Raw genomic sequence first — 21,893 nt, 5'->3', positions numbered from 1 at the left:
ACATGTGTGTCCATATATCTCTGTTTATACATGCATGTCCATACATATAATATTAGCCAGCCTTATAAAGGAACGAAGCACTGACACACACAGGAATACAGATAGCCTTGAAATCATCATGCCACATAAAAGAGATCAGACACAGAAGCACATGATCTAGCGAAGATGAACGTTCAACGTAAGGAAATGCATGGGGATGCAAGGCAGACCGGAGGTTGCCAGGCCAGAGAAACAAGGGCAATGGGATTGTAAACAGCCTGACAAATCTTGAAATATTTCAGCAAAAAATTCCAAGCTGTCTAATTCCAAAGTCAAACCAACAAACTTGATATTTGTTCAAGTATCAGTATGATATCTACTTTAACTAAGCCATAAATCATAACCATAATTTTTTCTTTTTTTTTCTTTGCAAATAATTTACAATGTTTAGTTTGGAAATTGATAGTTTGAGTTAGTTGAACTAGTATGCTGTATATTCTCACTTTAAGTGCTGGAAGCTGCTGAATAAATCTGTCTTTTCTTTGAAGGAGAAAGTGAGTCTTTGATTTTATTCTGTGACCTAAGATGACAAATGGGATTTTTCTTGTGAAATGACTGATTGGTTGGTAACGACTGCCTATTCTGAGAAGTATTCTAAGGAGGGAGTTCAGGCTCAGGGGAAGGGTGCAGGGTTAGATTAGTGATGTCTGCTTTGAGCATGGCACTGAAGAGCTGATTATTTGCAAGGTCAGTCAATTAACATTTTCTTTTATTGGATATCCTGGAGAGTGAAGGAAATAACAGATTTCCCAAACACTTCATCTTTGGGGGTGGTAAGCAGTCTCTTGGCTTCATAAACATAATCAAAGAGGAATCAATGAGATTTCCTTCAAAAGTATTGGACTTTTCAAAAAGAAAACTACCATTTTTGTTAAAAGTTCATGGTTTTACAAGTAGCCCCTCAATTATACTCCTGTAAGTGACCTCCAATAAATCACTGGTTCACCAGGCTAGACTTGGATGAAATCATTCCTTCTGTCTGCTGCTGTGTTCTCTATCTGGGGTGAATAGAAACAGACTCCTCAAGAAAAGGTCACTTAACAGTCCCCTCCCCGTCGAGAGCAGCCATAGCTTTGTCCCAATTCCTAGCTCTGCTCCTGCCCCTGATAAAAACCAGTCATGGCCTGGCAGGGAAACTCATGGAGATGGCTCACCACCTCCGGGCTGGAAGCATCTGGGTTCTCCCTTCCCCTGCCAATCCCTAGGTGGGTGACTCTAGGGAAGTGACCAATCTGGGCCATTGTGTCCTTATCTGGGAAACATTTCCTTTGTTCTTCCAGGGAGGCTATAGGTTGAGAATAAGCAAATGTGCAGGAAAGATCGTAGGGACTTTCCACATCAAACAATGGACAGATTGGTTCTCACTGCCCAAACCTACTCCCTTAGGGGACATCAGGGGCCACCACTTTCTTAGGATCCACATTCCGTTTCCCCAAACCTCCTCTCTTTGGTCACCATCATCTACCAAGTGAATCTCTTCTGAGAGCCCATGCCAGCAGCCCACGAGCCCTCTGGATTTCTATGGAGTTATATCTTACCATGACGTTGCCAACGCTCATCAAGTCTAGAAGTTTTATGAAACCAAGGCTGCTCTCAGCAAATGGAGAGGAGATCCCGCCTGGCCACATGGTTTCCTAGAACCTGTTCGGTAGTTTAGCTTGGACCCACAAGCTGACTGAGAGCATGGGTGAAGAAAACTGGGCTCAGTCTCCAGGAAACCATCCTGGCAGTATGAGGGACTGGAGACACCTCACTCTGTCAGGCAGCTTGTATCAGTGGAGGCAGGAGCTGAGCAGGAGGTAGCCTGTGGCTACAACCAAGGACCTTGTCATCTGGCAAAGGGAGAGTCTTCTTAGCGATACCCAGAAGGCATCTCCCAGAGTAACCTCGTCAAGGCCGGGGAAGAACACACATTTCATGCTGTTTCTCTTAAGTCTAAATGTTTGCTGAGAGATGCCGTGGTAACCGTGACGCCATAATGGAACATTCTTCCCAAGGCGTAGAAGAAACTCCGCCGTAGAGCTCTGCTGCATAAGGCCACAGTGAGTTCATTTCTCCTTTAGTGGGCACAGTTCACGGAAGAACTCGCAGCACCATCCTGAGGACAAAAGAAACATCCCATGTCATGAGGGGAACATGGTGACTTAGAACGGGGCGCAGTTTCCCTGGGTCACGGAACACAGTCTGAGGCCAGGATGTGAGGCGAAGCCCCCACGGGCTTAGGGGTTCAGATAGTCTTGAGCTCACCTTCCAGGTTCACCGCTTAGTTGTGTGACCTTGAGCCTGTGTCTCGGTGTCTCTGAGTGTCCGTTTTCTGAGTCTGTAACATGGGGATTACGAGAGCTCCTGTGTCTAGGGTGGCTATATGAATGGACCGAGCTAAATGCTGAGACTGTTGGCTAGTGAAGACATCCCAGCAAGACTTGATGTGAGTTTTAATAGGAGGGTGACATCACAGTAAGACACTGATCCCCGGGGAAGCTCCCACCGACACCCTGTCTTTCTTTTTCCCCCAGCAGTGTTTTATGGCTATACAGTTAAAGCAAGGGTTGAATACCACAAATCAAAAACCAACCCTTTTTAGAGAACCAACTCTCTAGCACACCCAGAGCCCCAGGCTGCTCCGAGAAGAAAACTGGAGAAAGCAGACGACCCTCTCTCCTTGGGCCAGCTCACAAACTGCTAGCCAAGCATTGGAGCCAGGCAGCCGCTTCCCGCCTATGTCTGCACAGAACCCAGAGCTGGGGATGTGACAGGTCAGTTGACCCCACCCGGGGGCCTTGGGTGGTAAAAAGGAACAGGGCTTCCACAGTGGGCGTCACCCCGTTTGGGCGTGGGAAGGTGATGGAGTTACGTACGGTCTTCTGTCTTCCCAGCTGCCCATGGTGCTCGCTGCGTTTCTCTCTGGGGATGGCAGAGTTGAGAGAGGTGCTGCTGGTCCTGCTGTACATGGCCCACTCGTCATCTGCCAGTGAGTGTGACAGCCGGAGCCTGGGGTGGGATGGGGTGGCGGGCCATCCAGGAAAACGCAGTGGCCCTTAATGCCCAGGGAGGGACTCACTCGGCAAGGAAGCCGATCCCCAGAACTCTGTCCTGGGTGGCATGTGTGAGTGGCAAGGACCAGGTAACACAGAGTGCCAGGGCATGGGTGTGGGGCGAATTCTAAGGGTGGGGGACAGTTAGGAAAGTCAGCTGTAGGGCACAGAATGGCACATGGGGCAGAGGGGTCAGTATGAGAACTTCCTCTCACACTCAGCTCAACCCTGCCCACCTGGAGTACGTTGAGCTTTGCAAACTGTGATCCTGATCAGGACTAGCTGGGCCCACCACAGCGAGGGTCTCTCGGGTAGCAGAACTGGCCACTATGGTCCCCTCCTCCCTGACCTGAGGCTGCTCAGGACTACCAAGTCCAGCTTAGGAAAAGGCAGGTGAAGAGGGGACAGATGACTCAGACAGGCTCTGTCCACCTTTGCTGCCATTGGCTAGTTAGGTGAGCACACACACACACACACACACACACACACACACACACACACTATGCATAGGCCCCACGCCTTCCTCAGCCTCCTCCTTTTCCCTGCCAAGGAGACCAAGAGACGGTCAGAAACAGAGACATGGCATTTCCCCCACTAAGTCATAGCTGAGACCCAGAACAGACATTTGGTCTGGACCAACTTTTCTCATCATGGCACTAGAGATGGAATCAGGCACAAGGCAGGGACTCTGCACAAGTACTCTACTACTGAGCTTCTCCCCAGCACTCAAATAGCATTTGGAAAAAGGAATGTCGCCACATACATGGAGGTTCTTGGCTGGGGAAGGATTGGCTAATCCCTGAATTACAGATCGTCTGTGTCTCCAGAGAAAAATCAGAGCATAGACAAGGGATGTCATTGTTGGAATTTCTGAAGCAGCCCTAGTGTGGTCCCAGCAGAGTCTGTTTAAGGGTCAATGGATGGAAATTGATCCCAGGATACCCCATAATGAAGAGGTCCTCTGAATTCTTTTTTGTTATTTGTTTTGTTGCTGAGACAGAGTCTTACTTTGTAGCATTGGCCAGCCTGGTGCTCAGTAGGTAGACCAGGCTGGCTTTGATCCACCTGTCTCTGCCTCCTGGGTGCTGGGATTAAAGTCATATGCTTCCATACCCAGCCCTCTCTGAGTTCTTGACAGTACTGTGGATGACAATGTTTCGGAAATGTCTTTGCTGCCAACATCCTAGGTCACTACCAGAAGAAGCCCTTCCACTCTGTTTTCCGAATATTCGGCACAGCCTTAGGGTCACATCTCCCCGTATAGCTATCAGTCCGTCGAGTGTCACTGTCACAGACTCCCAAAGTCCTTCCCTGAAAGCTTAGTTCCCAACCCAGTGCCTGGCAGGGTTCTCTGCAGGTGGCTGAATGGCTGAAAAGGCATTCGCTGGGAGTCCAAAGCACAGGATCTGCTACAAGTGCCTGTTACATGGCACAGAGCCCAAGGCCACCAACACGGAAGTAAGAGTTGAGCATTTGCAGTTTGGGATTTGAGAGCAAGCAGGTAGATTGTTTGAATTTTTGGAAAGAGTATTGCCGGTTTTGCTCCAAGGCTCAGCACTATCATTTACAGAAATAGCGTTTGCATTTTCCCATAATCTCCCGTTGTGGTCTTGCAACAAACCCGAGTGGTGTCCAGGCCCATGACAGCACCCTTCAGAAGAGGAAACAGCACCAGACAGAGCAGCGGCTTGCCCGAGATCTCACAGCATACTGACACTAACTTGACTTGGAAGTCTGCTTCCAGGCTCTTCCCAAATACATATCGAGGTCTATCCTGGGGAACTTTTTAGCAAATGTAGTGTCCAGAGAGTCTGGTAGATGCCAGGTGGAGAATCTCTCTACCCTGGCTCCACCAGGAGCTGAGAAGGAGTCCTGTGGGTACTTGAGTTCAACAGAACCAGGTATATCAACCCCTGAGGAAGGACCCAGGGCAATGGAGGGAGTCAGCAGTTTGGAAGAGCAACATCCTTCATAGAGTTGCCAACTTCTTATGAATGATGCCAGGAAAGTTGGGGCTCAGCTCACCGGTCCCAGCACTGTAAGGAAGTCAGTTCCTGGCCCTGCCTTGTCCTCCCTTCTCCAACTTCCATGATCTTTCCTGTTCTAGTATTCTCTATGCTTGAATGAACATAGAACTTTAAGAACAATACAGGTCCATCCCATCTCAGGTTGGCAGAAGAGGCACATCATTTAAACAACATTGTACTCTCCCTGGAAACAAAATCCAGCTTTCCCAGTCTGGAAGGCAGAGGATGAGCAGGACTGGGAAGGGGAACTGAGACAACCTCCACATGCCAGGACTTTTATCTCCTTCGTGACAGGAGGTCAGGGACTAGATCACAGACAGAGTCCTTTTACTCATACCAGACAACTTATTAAGCACCAACTAGATAGCAGGCATCATGCTAGCTCCTAGGAATACACTGACAAGCAGCACAGACCCAGTGGGAGGAGCCATGCCTGCCAGCAGCTTGCAGGGGATGCAGGGAAAGGCAACCATGAATCCGAGGCTCAGGATGTGTCTGGAACACAGATGATGGATGACAAGCTGGGTGACGGAGTTTAGACTCCTCAGCATTGGCTCCATATGCTTCCACCTGTGGATGGAGACGGGTGCTCCCTACAGCTGGAGTTCCTATCCACTTGAGCCGGTCCAGCTCCAGGGTTAAGGAAGACTTGTCTCAAGCAGTGAATGCTGGCCATGCTCAAGACCCTTTCACATTCTTGAGTTCTTGAGACCCCCTAAACCATTTTTGCTTCGGGGGGCATTGTTCTAGTTTAAATTCTGCTGCTGTGGCTAAACAAAGCACCCCCACCTGAGGAGATCAAGCAGCTAGTCACGTCACACCCACAGTCAAGAGCGGGGAGAAATGAACGCACACACGAGGCCTGCTTGTCCGCTCAGCTAGCTTTCTTGGCTTCTGGTTGTTGTTGTTGTTGTTTTGGACAGGGTCTCATTATGTGGCACTGACTGGCCAGAACTCTATGTAGACCAGGCTGGCCTCGAACTCACAGAGATCTCCCTACCTCTGCCTCCTGAGTGCTAGAATTAAAGTCATATGCCACCACCCCTGGGCTCCTTCACTCTTACACAGTTAAGGATCCCTGTAGGTGCTATCCAAAGCAGGCTGGTTCTTCTCACATCAATTAGCAATTAAGACAGTCCTCAACAGACATGCTCTCAATCCAACCTTATCTAGGTAAGTCTTCATTAAGACTCTCTCTTCCCCTGGACTGGAGAGATGGCTCAGTGGTTAAGAATACTGGCTGTTCTTCCAAAGAACCTGGGTTCAATTCCCAGCACCCACATGGCAGCTCACAATTGTCTGTATCTTCAGTTCCAGGGGATCTGACACCCTCACACAGACATGCATGCGAGCAAAACCCACTGCACATAAAGTAAAAACAAATAAATCATTAAAAAACAAACAACCACTCTTCCCAAGTGATTTTTAGGTTGCATCAAGTTGATAACTAAAGCCAGCCATCACAGGCTTTATCTTTCAGATCTACCATGGTAGAAATTAAACTAGAAAAGGTTAAAGCACAAGAATACACAATTTCATGCATACATTTGGCTGGAAAACTGCACCACACACTTGTGAGGGGAGAGTTGGGAAAGCAAGCAACAGTTTTTCCCTGAAGAAAGAGCCTAGACAAGGATGCCTACAGGTCCGTTTCCACCCGCTCCACCCGCTTCTGTCCGGCAAAAATGCCAGACAAGGCCTGCCTAGCAAGTGGTGCGGCACTCGGCAGATAGAGTACCAGTAGCAGGTCTAGGAGACTTTTAAAGGGTTCAGAGATGCTGGCAAACGTCTTTTACCTGGAAGACGTTCTCCTGGGATGAACAGAGCACCAGGGTGGTAGAGTCAGCCCCGAGCAAAACAGAGTCCGCAGACCAGGAGTCCCGAGGGCTGGGCAAAGGCGGTGCCCACCTGGGGCCAGCTCCTGGCCATATAGTGAGGCCTACGCTCCCTCTGCAGTTTGCGGCACCCAGAAAGCCAACATCGTGGACGAGCCCAAGGAGAACCTCGTGGGCAGCAACGAGTTCCCCTGGGTGGTGTCCTTACAGGACCCACAGTACACCCACCTGGCATTCGGCTGCATTCTCAGCAAGTTCTGGATCCTCAGCACCGCCTCGGCTCTCCAACACAGGCTAGTGCTCCCTAGGGGGAGGGCTGGGCGGGGTGCCCTGGGGACTGGCGGGGCCTGCAGGGTAGACTCGGGTGTAGTCGCCTGAACCAAAGTCCTGGGGTCACCAGTGCCTCGGGGGTGGCCGCAGTGAAGCGAGATGCCATTGGTTGTGTCTAGGAAGGCCACTTGTGTTTTTGCCGCAACCACAGAGATGTGGGTTCTTTAATTCTATCCACCAGGTGTCCTTCCGGCATAAGTTAAGGAAATCAGCAGGACACCTTGGGCCTCACAAATGTCTGCCACAGCCAGAAGGGCACAGAGAAAAGCCGGAGGAAATCGGAGCTGCTCTCAAAATGCTTTTCTCATTGCGCTTGTTTGTGTTCCCCAAATTATATGCCATAAGCTCAAATTCTTACAGATAAAAAATCATAAATATGATTAAAGGAAATATTTGGCAAATTGTAGAATACTTCACTTTTAGTCCAATGACCGTAACTTTTCAGAATTGGCAGTAAAGAGATCATTTTAACCTCTGGGAAAGAAATATGTCCTGCAGAAAGTTGTTCACTGGGTGGCTAATTACACAGAAAATGCCAGAAAGAATGTCAACATCCAAGGGGACTGTGGCACAGGCCTGTGATCCCCGCACTTGGAGGGTGGAGGCTGGAGCACCAAGAGTTCAAGTTCTTCATCCTTAGCTGTAATGTTGAGTATGAAGCCAGCCTGGGCTACCTGAGACTCCGCCTCAAAAACGAACACACACAAAACAAAAAACAACCAAATGAAAGCGAACATCCATTTATCGCAGATAAGCAGATTAATATAATTTCTTGCACACGCTGTGTGTGAGAGTATAGTGTGCATTACATAGACGGAGGGAGAAAGTCTAGCTTGGTGACGTCATCACTCTGGCGGCCAACCTACGCACGAATTTGTATGTTGTGCTTTAACCTTTTCTAGTTTTACTATGGGAGATGTGAAAGATTAAGCCTGTGATGGTTTTGCGTGTGCATGTGTAATGTGCATTGTGTGTGATGTGTTTGCGCACGCGTGTGTGTGTGTGTGGGGGGGGGGGTATCTTCCTCCACTGCTCTCCATTTTACTGAAGCAGGGTCTCTCACAGAACCTGAAGCTCACTAATGTGGCTGGTTTTGCCCAGAGTTCCTTATCTCCACCTCCTGAGTGCTAGAATTGCAGGCAGGCCACTTACCTTTATGTGGATGCTAGGAATCCAAACTCTCTGGTCCTCATGCTTGCAGAGAGCCATCTCCCCAGCCTGAGAGAACAATCAGTTTAATTAAGTAAAGAAATTGTAAACACACGATAGAATGTTCTGTAGCTGCTGAAGTTTTAATACTTTATGGTTTCTTCTTGCTGTTTTTGTTTTTCCCTGAGACAGGGTTTCTCTGTAGCTTTTGAGCCTGTCCTGGAACTTACTCTGTAGACCAGGCTGGCCTCGAACTCACAGAGATCTGCCTGCCTCTGCCTCCTGAGTGCTGGGATTAAAGGTGTGCATCACCACCACACAATACTTGAGGTATTTTTAAATTTATTATTCTTTTAGTGTGCATATAAAATAATAGGCTTCATATGGCATTTTCATTTTTGTTTATTTTTTAAATTAAATATTTTTCATAAAATATATTTTAATCATGTTTTCCCCTTCCTCAACTCCTCTCTACCTTTTCAACTTTGTTCTTTCTTTCGAAAGCAGAAATCAAAACAAGCAAAAGAGCCATAAGATAAAAAGATGCCAAACAAAACAAAATAAAACTAAAAGTTCACAAAAATGTCACTGAGTTGGTTTTGTGTTGGCCAACTACTCCTGGGCATGGGGCCTTCCCTGGAGTGTGGCTGAAGTCCTGGTTTTCCTTTGGCAGCAGGTATCAATTGTAAACAGCCTCTGGGTTAGGGCTGCTGCCTCTAAGTCCAGAAGGAAGAAGCCTGCTGATACTCTAACCTTGGGTTTTCTGTGTCCACTCCCCTGTCAGTGCTGGGATCCCATCTGGCTGGAACCTGTGGAAGTTGTGTGTGTGCTGACACATCTCTGTGACTTCATATCTGGAAGACATTGGTTCCTTGGAGCCATCCATTACCTCTGGCTCTTATAATCTTTCTGCCGCCTCTTCCTCGTAGATCCCTGAGCCTTGAGAGGAGTTTAATGAACACATCCCATTTAGGACTGAGTGTTCCTAAGTCTCTCACTCTGCACATTGTCCAGTTGTAGGTCTGTCTTAATTCCTACTTACCTCAAGAACAAGCTTCTCTGATGTGTGTTGACCAAGGCACTGATCTATGAGTACGTCATCAGGAGCCATTTTACTGCTGTGTTCCTTTAGGTTTCCCCCTGGCCCATGACCTGTCTAGTCTCCGGTTCTTGGCCACTCTGTATCAGGTATGGGTTCTAGCTCATGGAGTGGGCCTTAAATCCAGCCCCCCCCCACCATGTGGTTGGTTACTCGCATAATGTTTGTGCCATTATTACACCAGTGTATTTTGCAGGCAGGTCACTGTTGTAGGTCAGGGTTTATAGCTGGAGGATATTGATGAGCACCTTTCTCCTCCGGTAGTGTGCAGAGTACCTTCCAGGACCATGAACACTAGTCAGAAGGAGTGAAGCTTCCAGTTAGACACCAGCTCGACTTCCCTGTGTTCAATGTCATAAGTGATGTCTTCAGCAACAGGGCCTTACCATCAAGTTGTGGAGAGTAACCAACGGCCTTGGCAACTAGTCTGTGATGTCTGGGGGATTCCATGGGACCGCTTTGGCCAGTGACTCAATAAGATGTGACCCATTCCTGATACTGGAGGTTTACTTGGTACCATAGATGTCTACTTCATGATGGTGTTTTCAAGCATGTGTATCATTGTATTGTGCTCGGTCCGCTGTCATTACCTTCTGTTGTTCATGGTTCACCCTTGACCCTCACACTGGTCAGAATGTGGTGTGTGTGTGTGTGTGTGTGTGTGTGTGTGTGTGTGTGTGTTCTTGGCTTTTATTATTTAAAAAGGCCCATACTTATTTCACTTTCTGACTCTGCCTGTCCCTTCAACACTTTCACAACTTTCTGCTCCTCAACAAGGGAGCATGCCCGACCTTCCATGGACATACTCAGCATACACGGAGCCACCATCGGCCCTGCTGACGTGCGTATTTGCTTCAGACCACCTCACAGGGACTTCAGGTCTTACAGCACAACCCTCCACCCCAAAGTCTGACTGAGATTCTGGTGCTTTCCCAACCTTCTTGGTCTAAAAGTAAACAGTCCTATGGCCAAGGGTTCCAGACAGCCTTGTGAGAGACTGTACTGCAGGAAAACCTACAGTGGTGTGTCAGACACGGACCATTCTGAGTGTGTCTCCAGAGGAGCCAGAGTTTATGTCTGTAGGTGGAAATCCATGCAGACAGTGAATATCCACAAAGAAGCGGAGATTTGCAGTGGGATCATTCCTCAGCCACTAGTTTCTCTCCCTGGTACCATCTTCTGTCATCACTTTCTTGGATGTTTTTCTTAAATATCTAATGTGTTCATGGATATCTATAGATCTTCCTATATCGATTCTTCTGTCTATTAACACAGAGTTCTCCCCGCCCCCAGACAGCTTTGGTTTCCATAACAAAATATCATAAACTGGGTGGTTTAGCCCAGAAAGTCCAGGCTAGAGTGTCAGAGGCTTGCTTCCTTCTGGACTTACAGGCCTTCTAGGTGTGTCTTCACATGGTTATTTTCCTCTGTGTCAGAGTAAGACAGAAGACAGACTGTGGGAGTTTCCTGACATCAACAACCCCAGGCACACACACACAGACCCCCCCCCACATACATACATACACACACAGATCACATACACACACCACACACATACACACACACTACACACACACATACACATACACTACACACATATCACACACATATATACACCACACACACAAATACACCACATACACACCACACACACACACCACACATACCATATACACACACACACCATATAAACACATACCACATACACACACACACCATACACACCACATACACACATACACCACACACACACACACACACACACTACATACACACACACACCACACATACCACATACACACACATACCACACACACCACATACACACATACACCAAACATACACACACACACACACACCACACACACACACACACACACACTACATACACACACACACCACATATACACATGAAAAGAAGAAAATGACCTGGATGGCAGTGGCACACACCTTTAATCCCAGCACTCAGGAGGCACAGCCAGGCAGATCTCTGTGAGTTCAAAGCCAGCCTGGTCTACAGAGCGAGATCCAGGACAGGCTCCAAAGCTACACAGAGAAACCCTGTCTCAAAAAACCAAAAGAAAAGAGAGAGAGAGTGAGAGAGAGAGAGAGAGAGAGAGAGAGAGAGAGAGAGAGAGAGAGAGAGAGAGGCACCACGCCTTGATGAATAAAGTGAAGGAGCAGTTGAGGATGAGTCCCAGCATCAACCTCATGCACACACATGCACACCCCTACACACATGCATCAACCTCATGCACACACATGCACACCCCTACACACATGCATCAACCTCATGCACACACATGCACACCCCTACACACATGCATCAACCTCATGCACACACATGCACACCCCTACACACATGCACACCCCTACACACATGCATCAACCTCATGCACACCCCTACACACATGCACACCCCTACACACATCAACCTCACGCATACCCCCACACACACACACAAAAGAAAATGAGAACAGACGACGCCCAGGACAAAGTGGCCGACTTCCGTCTCGTTGCTCACTGTTCTCAGTGACTCTCTAAGTCCTTTGTTGTCTTCCATTCTCCTCATGCCTTTTCTAACTTGACCTTCACCTCAGTGCTGCAGGATGGCTTTCTTTCTCTTCTACCTTTTTGCTGAGAACCTTCTCACCCAGCTGCTGCTGAGCTCAGTGGCAGCCGGTGTCACCTGCCACTCCCAGCTGGCTTTTGCTAGTTTTGCCAGCCCTTGCTCAGAAGCTGAGTCCTCTTTGTGGTTTGTTAGTTTGTTTGTTTGTTTTCCGAGACAGGGTTTCTCTGTGTAGTTTTGGTGCCTGTCCTGGATCTCACTCTGTAGACCAGGCTGGCCTCGAACTCACAGAGATCTGCCTGCTCTGCCTCCTTAGGGCTGGGATTAAAGGCATGAGTCATCACTGCCCGGCTGCTTTACATTCTTACAGTTTCTTGGTGAGTCCCAGGGGAGAAGTAGAGAATACCCAGCTTAACCCCACCACTGGTAAGCCACACCCTCCCTAAATGCAGTCACGGAGTATGTGAGGCGAGATCTGCATTAAGTGACTGGGAGGTGGTGGCGCCCACCTTTAATCTCAGCACTCCGGAGGCAGAGGCAGGCAGGTCTTTGTGAATGTGAGGTGAATTCGACACCAGCGGAGTCTACAAAGCGAGTTCCAGGACAGCCAGGCCTGTTACACAGAGAAACCCTGTCTCAAAAAACAAAAACAAAACAAAACAAAAAGATGTTAAGTGCTGAGACAGTGAGTGTCATGATTACATATCTTGTATTACTACTATATTTTTTTTAAAAAAAAAAACTATTCCTATGGAAAAATTACCCAATAACATGTGAACAGATTTTCTTTGCATGGTAAGATAAATGGTATCAGCACAGAAGAATCCCCAAGAGGCCTTGAGCTCACAAGGGAGAACACAAACCTAGAAATTCAGGAGAGATTCCCTGGAGACTGAGTTCAAAGTAAAAACTAACCCAGGGGGCAGAGAGATGGCTCAGCAGTTAGAGCTCTTCTTGCTCTTCTAGAGAGCCCAAGTTTAGTTCCCAGAACCCACATCAAGTAGCTCACAACCATTAGTAACTCCAACCCCAAGGACTCCAGTATGTTCTGGTACACACACACACACACACACACACACACACACACACACACACACACACACACACATTAAAAACTAAGACAAAATACCTAGGGACTGAGTTGGATGGGCATGCCAGGTTGAAAATAAGAAAACATGAAAAATGAGAAATGAGGGAAGCGTGAAGCTTCCTAGCCGCCTTGCCTTCTCAAAAGTCCTCTGTTGTCTCCTCTAGGAAGAAGATCATTGCTGTTGTCGGTATAGCTAACATGGACCCCAGAAAGGTGGATCACACAGAGTACCCAGTCAATATGATCATCCTCCATGAGAACTTTAATAACAGATCCATGAGCAATAACATAGCCCTCCTGAGGACAGAATCTGCCATACATTTCGACGACATGGTCCAGGCCATCTGCTTCCTGGACAAAAAGCAAGATAAAGCACCAACCTTGAAGAACTGCTGGGTGGCAGGATGGAATCCCACGGCTGCAGTTAATACACTCCTCCCCTAGAGGAGGCTGTGTGTGTGCTGGCAATGGGGGTGACTCAGATGAACTTCTCTAGGGCCTGTTTTATTCATTCAGGATGCCTGAGGTTTAGAGCTGATTCCTAGTGTTTGCCTTTCTGGGGGCTTTTCTTGTACTATATTCCACGGGTCCTTTTTTTCTTAGCTCTATACCCAAGGAGTATACAGGCAGCATCCTGTCTCGCCAGGTTCTGGGAGGAGTAGGGGGACCAGGGCTGTGTACGCTTACCCAAGCCACCCATTTTCCGTCATTCTTGGGTAAGAATGGAACAAGAGAATACACATTCTTCAAGTGTGAAGAGAGGGTGGCTTGTTCTCTCTGCCTGTTTACAGATTTAAATTCAAAGCAAAGGTAGTTTTCAGTAAAAACTCAGACGCAAGTTCTGATTTCTATGGGTAAAGGGGATGTAGAGGAACATTTTCTGTTTATTCCTGTTGGGATAGGTGAGTTGCTGTTGGGCTGACTCAGGTGTGCCTTCTTGCTAGTAATTCTTGGGCTCTCTGTTGCATGGTCCAGACAGGAAATCACATGACAATGAGTATCCTGAGGAGAATCTACGTGAAAGACATTGACCTGTGTCCTTTACCTAGAGACCGGAAAACAGAATGTGCCAGTCACACAAATAAGGAATCCACCAATGTTTGCCTGGTAAGAACTTGATACAGTAGAAGCCAAATCAAAGTAGTCATTGGCTGCACCGAGGAGTCCTGGGGGTTCCTTCTTTCTGAACGGGGAAAGAAGGGGGCCAGTGCCTTGGGATTCCCATCTCTGGTAGGAATAACACTTGGCAGAAAGTTCTCAAAAAACCTACAGTGTGATCATTAGATACAGCTAGTCTGGCTAGCCCCCCCCATGTGCCCCCCCAGCCTCCTGAGCCCACAGGGAATCTCAGCACCCAACCTCTCTTCCTCACTCTCATTCAGTGTGTACTTTATCCACTGAGCCACCCCGATCCACTAGCCCTTCACTTTCGAACTGAATTCTGCTCATGAAACATCTCTTGGTGACTTCGGTGTTTGGAATGCTTTCCTCTCTTGGAAGTGGGTTCTGGCGTCTGGATCCTGAACACCACACTTCTCAGGTGTAGGAGAAACTTCCAGCTTCAGAGTTTGACTGATGGGTCCCCACGGAGGCTGCAGAGCTGATCTTCCCCTTTCCCCTTTACGTTAGTTTGTACAACCCTTAGAGCTTTTGTGGAGTGTCAGGAGAGGACCGCTCAGTGAAAGGGGGCCCTCTGTGTGGTAGCTGCCCCTGAGCCCAGGAGGTAAGACAGAGGTGCCTCAAGGGCCCTGGGCCGGTGGCCTCTGCTGCTTAACATCAGAGACCAGAAACCATGGCTCCACTAGGTGGGGGGGGGGGGGACAAAATAAAAAAACTGAGCTCATTTTGTGCCTGGGGTTAGCAGCAAAAGCATGCGATAGCCAGGGTCATCCGCACCCACTGCTGTGTCCGAGTCATCAAACTGTGTGTCCTACATCTCATCCATTTTCTCCCTCGTGCGCAATTACGATTAACTCGGGGGTGGGACCAGTGAAAGCGGGGAGACCACCCCGTTCTTCAGCAGGGAGCTCCATGCCCACGCAGCCTGAGTGTATTATGGACAATGGTCATTCAGCAATCCCAAGTGACTAGCCACAACTCTGAAATACCATTTCAAGCCTCTGCCGACGGGCAGAGTGAGGTGACAGAGCAGAGTAGGAGAAAGAGGAAATACAAGGATGCTATGCTGCCCTTCCCTGGAGTGAGCAACACAGAGCAATGTGCAGAATGTGGTGCCCTTGAACCGGCGTTGGCCTTCCCCAAGGCTGCCCAGGCGTGGCAGTGTCTGCAGAACATATGCGCCTCAGCTCTGCCCTGCTTTCAATCATCCCTTCTTCTACCGGCCACCCTCCCCTCTGCTCCGCCCACACTTCCTAAGCAAGGGGAAGTATGGGGGGGGGGGACACCCCGGGCAGGCCATTACCCAGGCTGCAGATGAGCAGGAGCTGATAAGGTCTACCTTTGCCTCTCTGCTTCTCATCCTTGAGTTTGTTCAAACTGTTGGCTGTTATCAGTTGCCACCCTGCTCACTGCTCACTCCGTCCAAACAGCAAGGGCAACATATCATTGGCCAGCTTGCCCGGCTCTTCCAGCCGAGGGGGCCTACAAGCAAGGAGGGTGAATAATAGTTCTTCCCCTAGCTCAGACTCAGATGGACCACGAAGGGCGAGTAGAGGTTTGGCACTTGCCGAGGAGGGAGCCTGGGGTGGGATAAATGAAACCTAGTAGTTTTCTTGGGACTTTGCCCATTCCCACGACTTCCTACAGAAAAATTACAGCCTTTATAAGCCCCCACGACAGTCATAGCAAACACTTGACTGAGTGCATGGCGCATGCCCAGCTTCAGTGCTACGTGTGTCAGAGGCACTAGTGAATCTCCACACTGGATTAGAACCAGGCCACCTGCCTTGGTCACAAATCCAGCTCAGTGTGCCAAGCCTCTGCCTTCTTGCCTCGAATGAGAAGGTGAGTGCGGCAGACCACCTGAGCCGCAGAGGACTACCCTTTCAGGAAAGGGGAAAAGCTACAGTGTGGCAGGGCTGCTGAGCAAGAAGGAGTAACTAGCAGCTGGGGGGTGGGTTAGGAAGCTGTAGACCCAGGACAGCCCCAGTTCCTGGGGGAACTCTGGCCTTCCTTCCCCTCCACTCAGCTCTTCCTTGGGAAGGAAAAGAAAAGATTTCAGAGGTGTGATCATTCTGAGCCCAAAATACTGAGGGAAAGATGTGGCGTATTAGCAAAAGCCAAGACAGTGAAAAATGAGCCAAGAAGCTACAGGCAATCTGGGTGCCAAGGCCACAAATCATTTGCATAATATGAAGAAAAATTGGGCTGGGGAAGTAGCTGAGCTGGTGGGTGCTTGCCTTGAATAAAACCTTGGCTTCAGGGATTTGATCGCCAGCCCTGCATTAAAAACCAGTTGTGGTAGCATGCCCTGTATGCCAGAGTGAGGAGATGGAGTCATGGGGATCAGAGTTCAAGGTCATCTGTAGCTACGTAGTGAGGAGGTTACGTGAGATCCAGTCTCAAACAAGCAAGAACAAGGGAGAGAGAGAGGAGAGAGTGATGTCGTCATACTGTAGTTGATGGTGGCTGTCTAGATTTGAAATGGTAGCCTATGATTTGCTCATTTCCAGAGAGAATCAAAGCTAACCCTTCTAAAACAGACACAGGCACAAGGATCTACTGAAAAAGGTTTTCTCAAACCTAAGACCCTCTGTCCTTTACTGCAGGGGGAACCAGGAAGTCCGATGATGTGCCAAGTGAAGAAGTCGGATCTCTGGGTCCTCAGAGGAATCGTGACCCGTGGAGGCGACTTGTGCCCTGGCCTGTTTCTGTATGCCAGTGTGGGAGACTACAGTGACTGGATCATAGCCAAGGCGAATAAGGCTGGCCCTTCCCTGTCTGTGCTGAACCCCTGGGAGAAGCTGATCCCCGAGGCCCCCTTTCAAGAATCAAATACTGCCCTGACAAAGAATTCGAGTTCTGTGCAAGGCCATGCTGAGCGGCCCCGATCCTACTCCCAGGGACAAAGAATGTCCACGCTGTTCGACCAGCCCACAGACGGCAGGCAGAACTTCAGGGTAAACGGTCTTCAGGAATCAAGCTGGCCTTCGAAGGTGGCTGTTCAACCCATGTACTACGACTACTATGGTGGGGAGGTGGGGGAAGGCGGGGCCATGGCCGGCCAGAACAGGCTGCGCTGGCCCCAGGGAAGGATCTTGATGTCCCTCGTGCTTGTGTTCTTGGGCAGCGGTGTCTAGCTGGCAGCTAACCTACCCCACAGACAAGAAGCTCAGAGCGCAAGGTGCTAGGCATCTGCCGTACTGTTCCGGTGTCTGTTCTGTTTTGAGAGGTGCCACCTGGGCGGCCGCGGGCAGGCCCACAGCAGCGCTGGGCTGGCTCTCCCTCCTCTGTCCCACTCCCATGTGTGGGCAGGTCACTTCATTTATGCTTGTGATAAATGTGGGCTAACAAGTGTCAAGCCATTGGAGTGCCCTGTGGTTCTTTCCGGGCGATGGTCCCAGGGGCCAGGCTGGGGCGGTACCCCCAGGGGCAGATGTGGCCCTGCTGGTGACCTGGTAGATGTGGCCTGGGGGTGGGGGCGAGGCGTTATACTAGCTGGGCACAGCAAACAGTGAAAGAACCCCACTGCTGGAAAACACTAGAGTACTTTAATGGGTCACTTCTTGGTCTGCAAGATATGGGCTGCTCCTGGCTATTTCCCCAGGGACCCGACCGTCTGTAGCTGCTCATCTGACGTTTTCATTTTATTCCAGGCTTTTCGGTATCCCTTTAAAGACATCTACAAAACAAAAGGGGGGAAGGGAGAGGGTTACTTGGGAAAATCAGTGTGTGCCTGTGCTGAAGGCCACTGCCATCTATGCAGATGACCCTGTGAGGGGCCAGGGTCCTGTGGTGCACCCAGAAGACTTTTCTAGGGCTGGGAATGTAGCTCAGCTGTTAGAGTGCATGCCTAGCATGCTGGAAACCCTGCGTCTGAGCCACAGCACCCTGTACACACTGGAGCAGTGGTCAAGTTAGGGGGTGGGGGAGGGGTCAGAAGTTCAAGGTTATCCTCAGCCACACAATAAGTTGAAGAATAGACTGGGATCCGTGGGACACTGTCTCAAAAAAAAAAAAAATTAAAAAAAAAAAAAGAAAGGGGAAAAAGGCCACAGCAGCAACAACAAAATCCCAAAAGATCGTTTTAAAGAGTGTGCTTTTGTCCAAAAAAGTGAGACTGTGCGTGCCCTTAGTGGAGTCTGCTCAGTTCCAGGGATGATGAATGCCAAGTTAGGGCCCCATGGCCTGCTTGTCACCAAGTGACCACAGGAGGGAATGGAACCAGGGTCTAGATGTAGAAAGACCCCAGGTTCCCTAGCAGCTCGTGTGGTTTTAAATTACAGAAATGACACCCGAAGTGTGCAGGCCATCTCCACGGGCTAGGTGCACACCACCGTTTCAAGGCTACGGGCTTAGAGACAAACACAGAGGCCCGCAGACTGCGTAAACGCATGGACGTGGGTTCTGAGAGCCTTTAAACCATCCCCCCGCCCCCACAGGGCCTCACTATGTGGTTTTGAGTAGCCTGGAACTCACTATAGAGACCTGGCCTCAAACACAGATCTGCCTGCCTCTGCCTCCAAGTGCTGGTACTAAAGGTGTATGTCACCATATGTGTGGCTTCTAATTTCCTTGAAAACTGTTTTCTCCATGTAAGAAGCAGCAGTTGCTAAATACCCACGGTATGGAGGGATTCACAAGATTCTAGAATTCACCATGCAAACAAGCAACTGAACACACTTGTGTAACAAGGCTCTCTCCCAAACATGTCCTTAACCTTAAAAATGGGAGCTTAGGGAGGAAAAAATCCACCGCTCATTTTGGCTGAACAGTTGAAACAACTGCAGAGATTTCTCACAGACACAACATGTCCAACATCCCTATAGTCTCATCCTGATAAACGAAATCCTGAAGAAAACTGTTGATGGCTTGAGATACTTGGCGATCCCATGTTGTCCAGGCTAAGTCAGAGGCTCAGTCCTGCTGGGGGCAACAGGCTCACCTCTGCGATCTCCACCTTCCTCTCCCACATCTTGATGGTCTTCTCCAGCTCCCCATTCAAGATTTTCTCCTTGACGTACATCATCACCTGGGGAGCCCGGAATTCGGCCAGCTGCTTCCGTAACTTATTGTTCAAGGCATGGGCTTTGGCCCTGTCCTGTTGGGAAGGACCCATTAGCCCATGAAATTCTGGGAGCTCCTGCTCCATCCCCACATTTCAATACAGTTCCAAAATCGAGAGTGACAGTCTCAAAGGGTGGGGCCCTCCCAAGATTCTGGGTTTTTCTAGCAGATCGTGATGTTTTCATCTAGTTCAGAAACACTGGAGAGACTCAACTTTCCCTCTCCTTCTTTTCCTCTCTGTCCTCTTTCTCCCCTTTACTAAGGACTATGCTTTCTCTTGTTCAGATTTCTTAAGGTGTTTTTGTGTGTGAGGAGATGTGTGTGTGTGTGTGTGTGTGTGTGTGTGTGTGTGTGTGTGTGTGTATTTCAATTTTATCAGTCTCAATTCACTTTCCTGTCTTCCTGTATCGTAAAATACACATAACAAAAGTTTTCATTTTAAACATGTCAAGAACATAGTTCAGTGGCATTAAGTACATATATAACCCTAGCACTTGGGAGGAGAACACAGGAGGATTTGGAATTTGAATTCATCCATGGGTACGTACATGTTTGAGGCCTGTATGAAGTACAAAATACCCCTCACAATGGGGGAGGCAAGCTACCCCTGGGTACTTCCAACTGAAAAGCTATCGTGCCATAGATAACCTCCTCGCTGAGGATCACCTCTGGACTCCTCGTGTGTCTGGCACTGGGAGCTGGTTAGAAATGCAGACCTGGGCAACCTCAGACCCCTCTTGTCAGTCTGAACCCTAACAAGCTCTCCAAGTGATTGGTTTCCAGTATCCAATCTGAGAAGCACTGTTTTGATTCACTGTGATACAAACTAATAAAAAAAAATTACTATTCACATGTTTTAAGAAGGTGGTGATCCAAGCCAGTCAGTGGTGGCACAATCCTTTAATTCCAGCATTTGGGAGGCAGAGGCAGGTGGACTCAGTGACTTTGAAGCCAGCCTGGTCTACAAAGTGAGTTCCAGGGCAGCCAGGGCCATTAACACAGATAAACCCTGTCTTGAAAAACAAAACAAAACAAAACAAAAAATCAAAAACAACAACAAAGAAAAACAAAAAAGAAGTTGGTAATTCACCCTGATTATCACAGACAGGCAGCTGTGGTTAGGCCTAAGGATGTGCTCAGAACCAGGTGAGCTTCCGTTCTCATCAGGATAATGATAAGAGAATACTGGGTATTTTTTCATGGCATCTGACATTACACCTGTAGCCCCAAAACTCAGTAGACTGAGGCAGAAGGATTGAGCATTTAAGAATAGCTTAGGCTACATAGTGAGACCCTGAGTAGAAAGAGGAGGAGGAGGAGGAAGAGGAGGAGGAGGAAGAGGAGGATTATAAAGCAAGAAAATGTATTACAGCTGTAAGGGTCATGCTTTGAAGATCAAGGACTCCAGTAACAACAGAACATTCCACCTGTACATCAGGGACGTCACCACACGAAAGGCGGTCCGCTGCTCTCATCTCTATGTCCACGGCAGGAGTTCTGCCTACAGATAGAGCTGCTGAGAGCTCTGGTCATCTGCCTAAGGGACTGGCTTTATTTGGGAGGGAGTATGAAAAGCCCATGCCAAAGGACTTTGTAGGAAACAATGGAGATCTCTAGGTAGCCACTTAGAGGAACTGTTCAGTCTCTACTGCTGTGATAAACACCATGACCAAAATCAACGAGGAGGAGAAAGGGCTTATTTCATCTTACAGCTTTCAATCTGTCATCCGGGAAAGCCAGGGCAGGAGCTCAAGACAGGAACTTAAGCGGAAACAGCTTACTGGGTTGTTTCTAATGGCTTGCTTGTTTTCTTCCTTTTTCCTTCCTTCCTCCCTCCCTCCTTCCTCCCTCCCTCCCTCCCTCCTTCCTTCCCTGCTTCTTCCTTGCTTTCTTTCTTTCTTCCTTTGTCTTTGTTTTCGATCTTATTTTTATATGTACATGGGTGTGGGTTTGTGCATATGAGTACAGTACCCTCAGAGGCATTGCCTCTCTTGCAGCTGAAGTTACAGACAGTTGTGAGCAGCTAGATGTGGATACTGGGAACCAAACTTGGGTCTCCTAGAAGAGCAGTGCTTTCTCTTAACCACTGAGCCATCTTTCCAGCTCCCCGGCCTGCTTTCTTATAGTACCCAGGACCACCAGCCCAGGGGTGGCACTGCCCACAGTGAGTTGGGCCCTTCGGCATCAATAATACATAAAGAAAATGCACCACTGCCTATTGGCACCCACAGGTCAATATGGTGGGGACATTTTCTCAAATGAGGTCTCCTCTTCCAAAATGACTCCAGCTTTGTATCAAGTTGATATAAAACTAGCCAGGCTCAATAATACAAGTGGCAACAAGACAGCTGACCAGCCAGGTGTCTAACAAAACTGGACCAACAGACCAAGAAGAGCCTCTTTGTGTCTAGAGCAAGCCTCAGAGATTGACAATACCTTGCTGGAAAGAGGCCTGGCATGGAATTGAATCAGAATGTAAGGCAGTACCTCACAGTACTCCTGAAAGGAACAGAGAAGGCGGGGAGTAACTAACA

The 21,893-nt window shown here is 48.6% G+C and overlaps 2 protein-coding genes and 1 long non-coding RNA gene across 7 annotated transcripts in view; 1 reads left to right on the top strand and 2 right to left on the bottom strand.

Annotated features, from left to right (window-relative positions):
• Positions 1–731: 731 nt before the first annotated feature.
• LOC119088065 lies at positions 732–2,466 on the bottom strand. Its single transcript, XR_005091646.1, has 2 exons — positions 1,578–2,466; positions 732–1,037 (listed from the first exon to the last, which is right to left on the bottom strand). It is a non-coding gene; the product is annotated as an uncharacterized LOC119088065 (long non-coding RNA).
• Positions 2,467–2,921: 455 nt separating this feature from the next.
• Prss54 (serine protease 54) lies at positions 2,922–17,657 on the top strand. The gene is given in 6 exon segments (XM_028871419.2): positions 2,922–2,957; positions 2,959–3,010; positions 7,058–7,229; positions 13,338–13,596; positions 14,149–14,280; positions 16,902–17,657. Coding segments are annotated over 6 exon segments (1,182 nt in total). The 3' UTR covers positions 17,433–17,657.
• A 164-nt stretch (positions 17,658–17,821) lies between these two features.
• Positions 17,822–21,893, bottom strand: part of Ccdc113 (coiled-coil domain containing 113) — a 28,854-nt gene continuing 24,782 nt past the window's right edge. For 3 of the 5 annotated variants that reach the window (XM_028871416.2, XM_028871415.1, XM_028871418.1), the window contains 2 exons: positions 19,238–19,393; positions 17,832–17,974 (listed from right to left, as the gene is read on the bottom strand). In XM_028871416.2, the coding sequence (XP_028727249.1) occupies positions 17,888–17,974; positions 19,238–19,393 (243 nt within the window). In that variant the 3' untranslated portion in view covers positions 17,832–17,887. Of the gene's footprint in view, positions 17,975–19,237; positions 19,394–21,893 lie in introns of all 5 variants that reach the window. The other 2 variants (XM_028871413.2, XM_028871417.2) reach the window with 2 other exon arrangements.

The sequence above is a fragment of the Peromyscus leucopus genome, chromosome 5 (genome assembly GCF_004664715.2).
Source record: "Peromyscus leucopus breed LL Stock chromosome 5, UCI_PerLeu_2.1, whole genome shotgun sequence".
In the NCBI taxonomy this organism is placed as follows: Eukaryota; Metazoa; Chordata; class Mammalia; order Rodentia; family Cricetidae; genus Peromyscus; species Peromyscus leucopus.
This window is presented reverse-complemented; position numbering and strand designations above follow the sequence as displayed.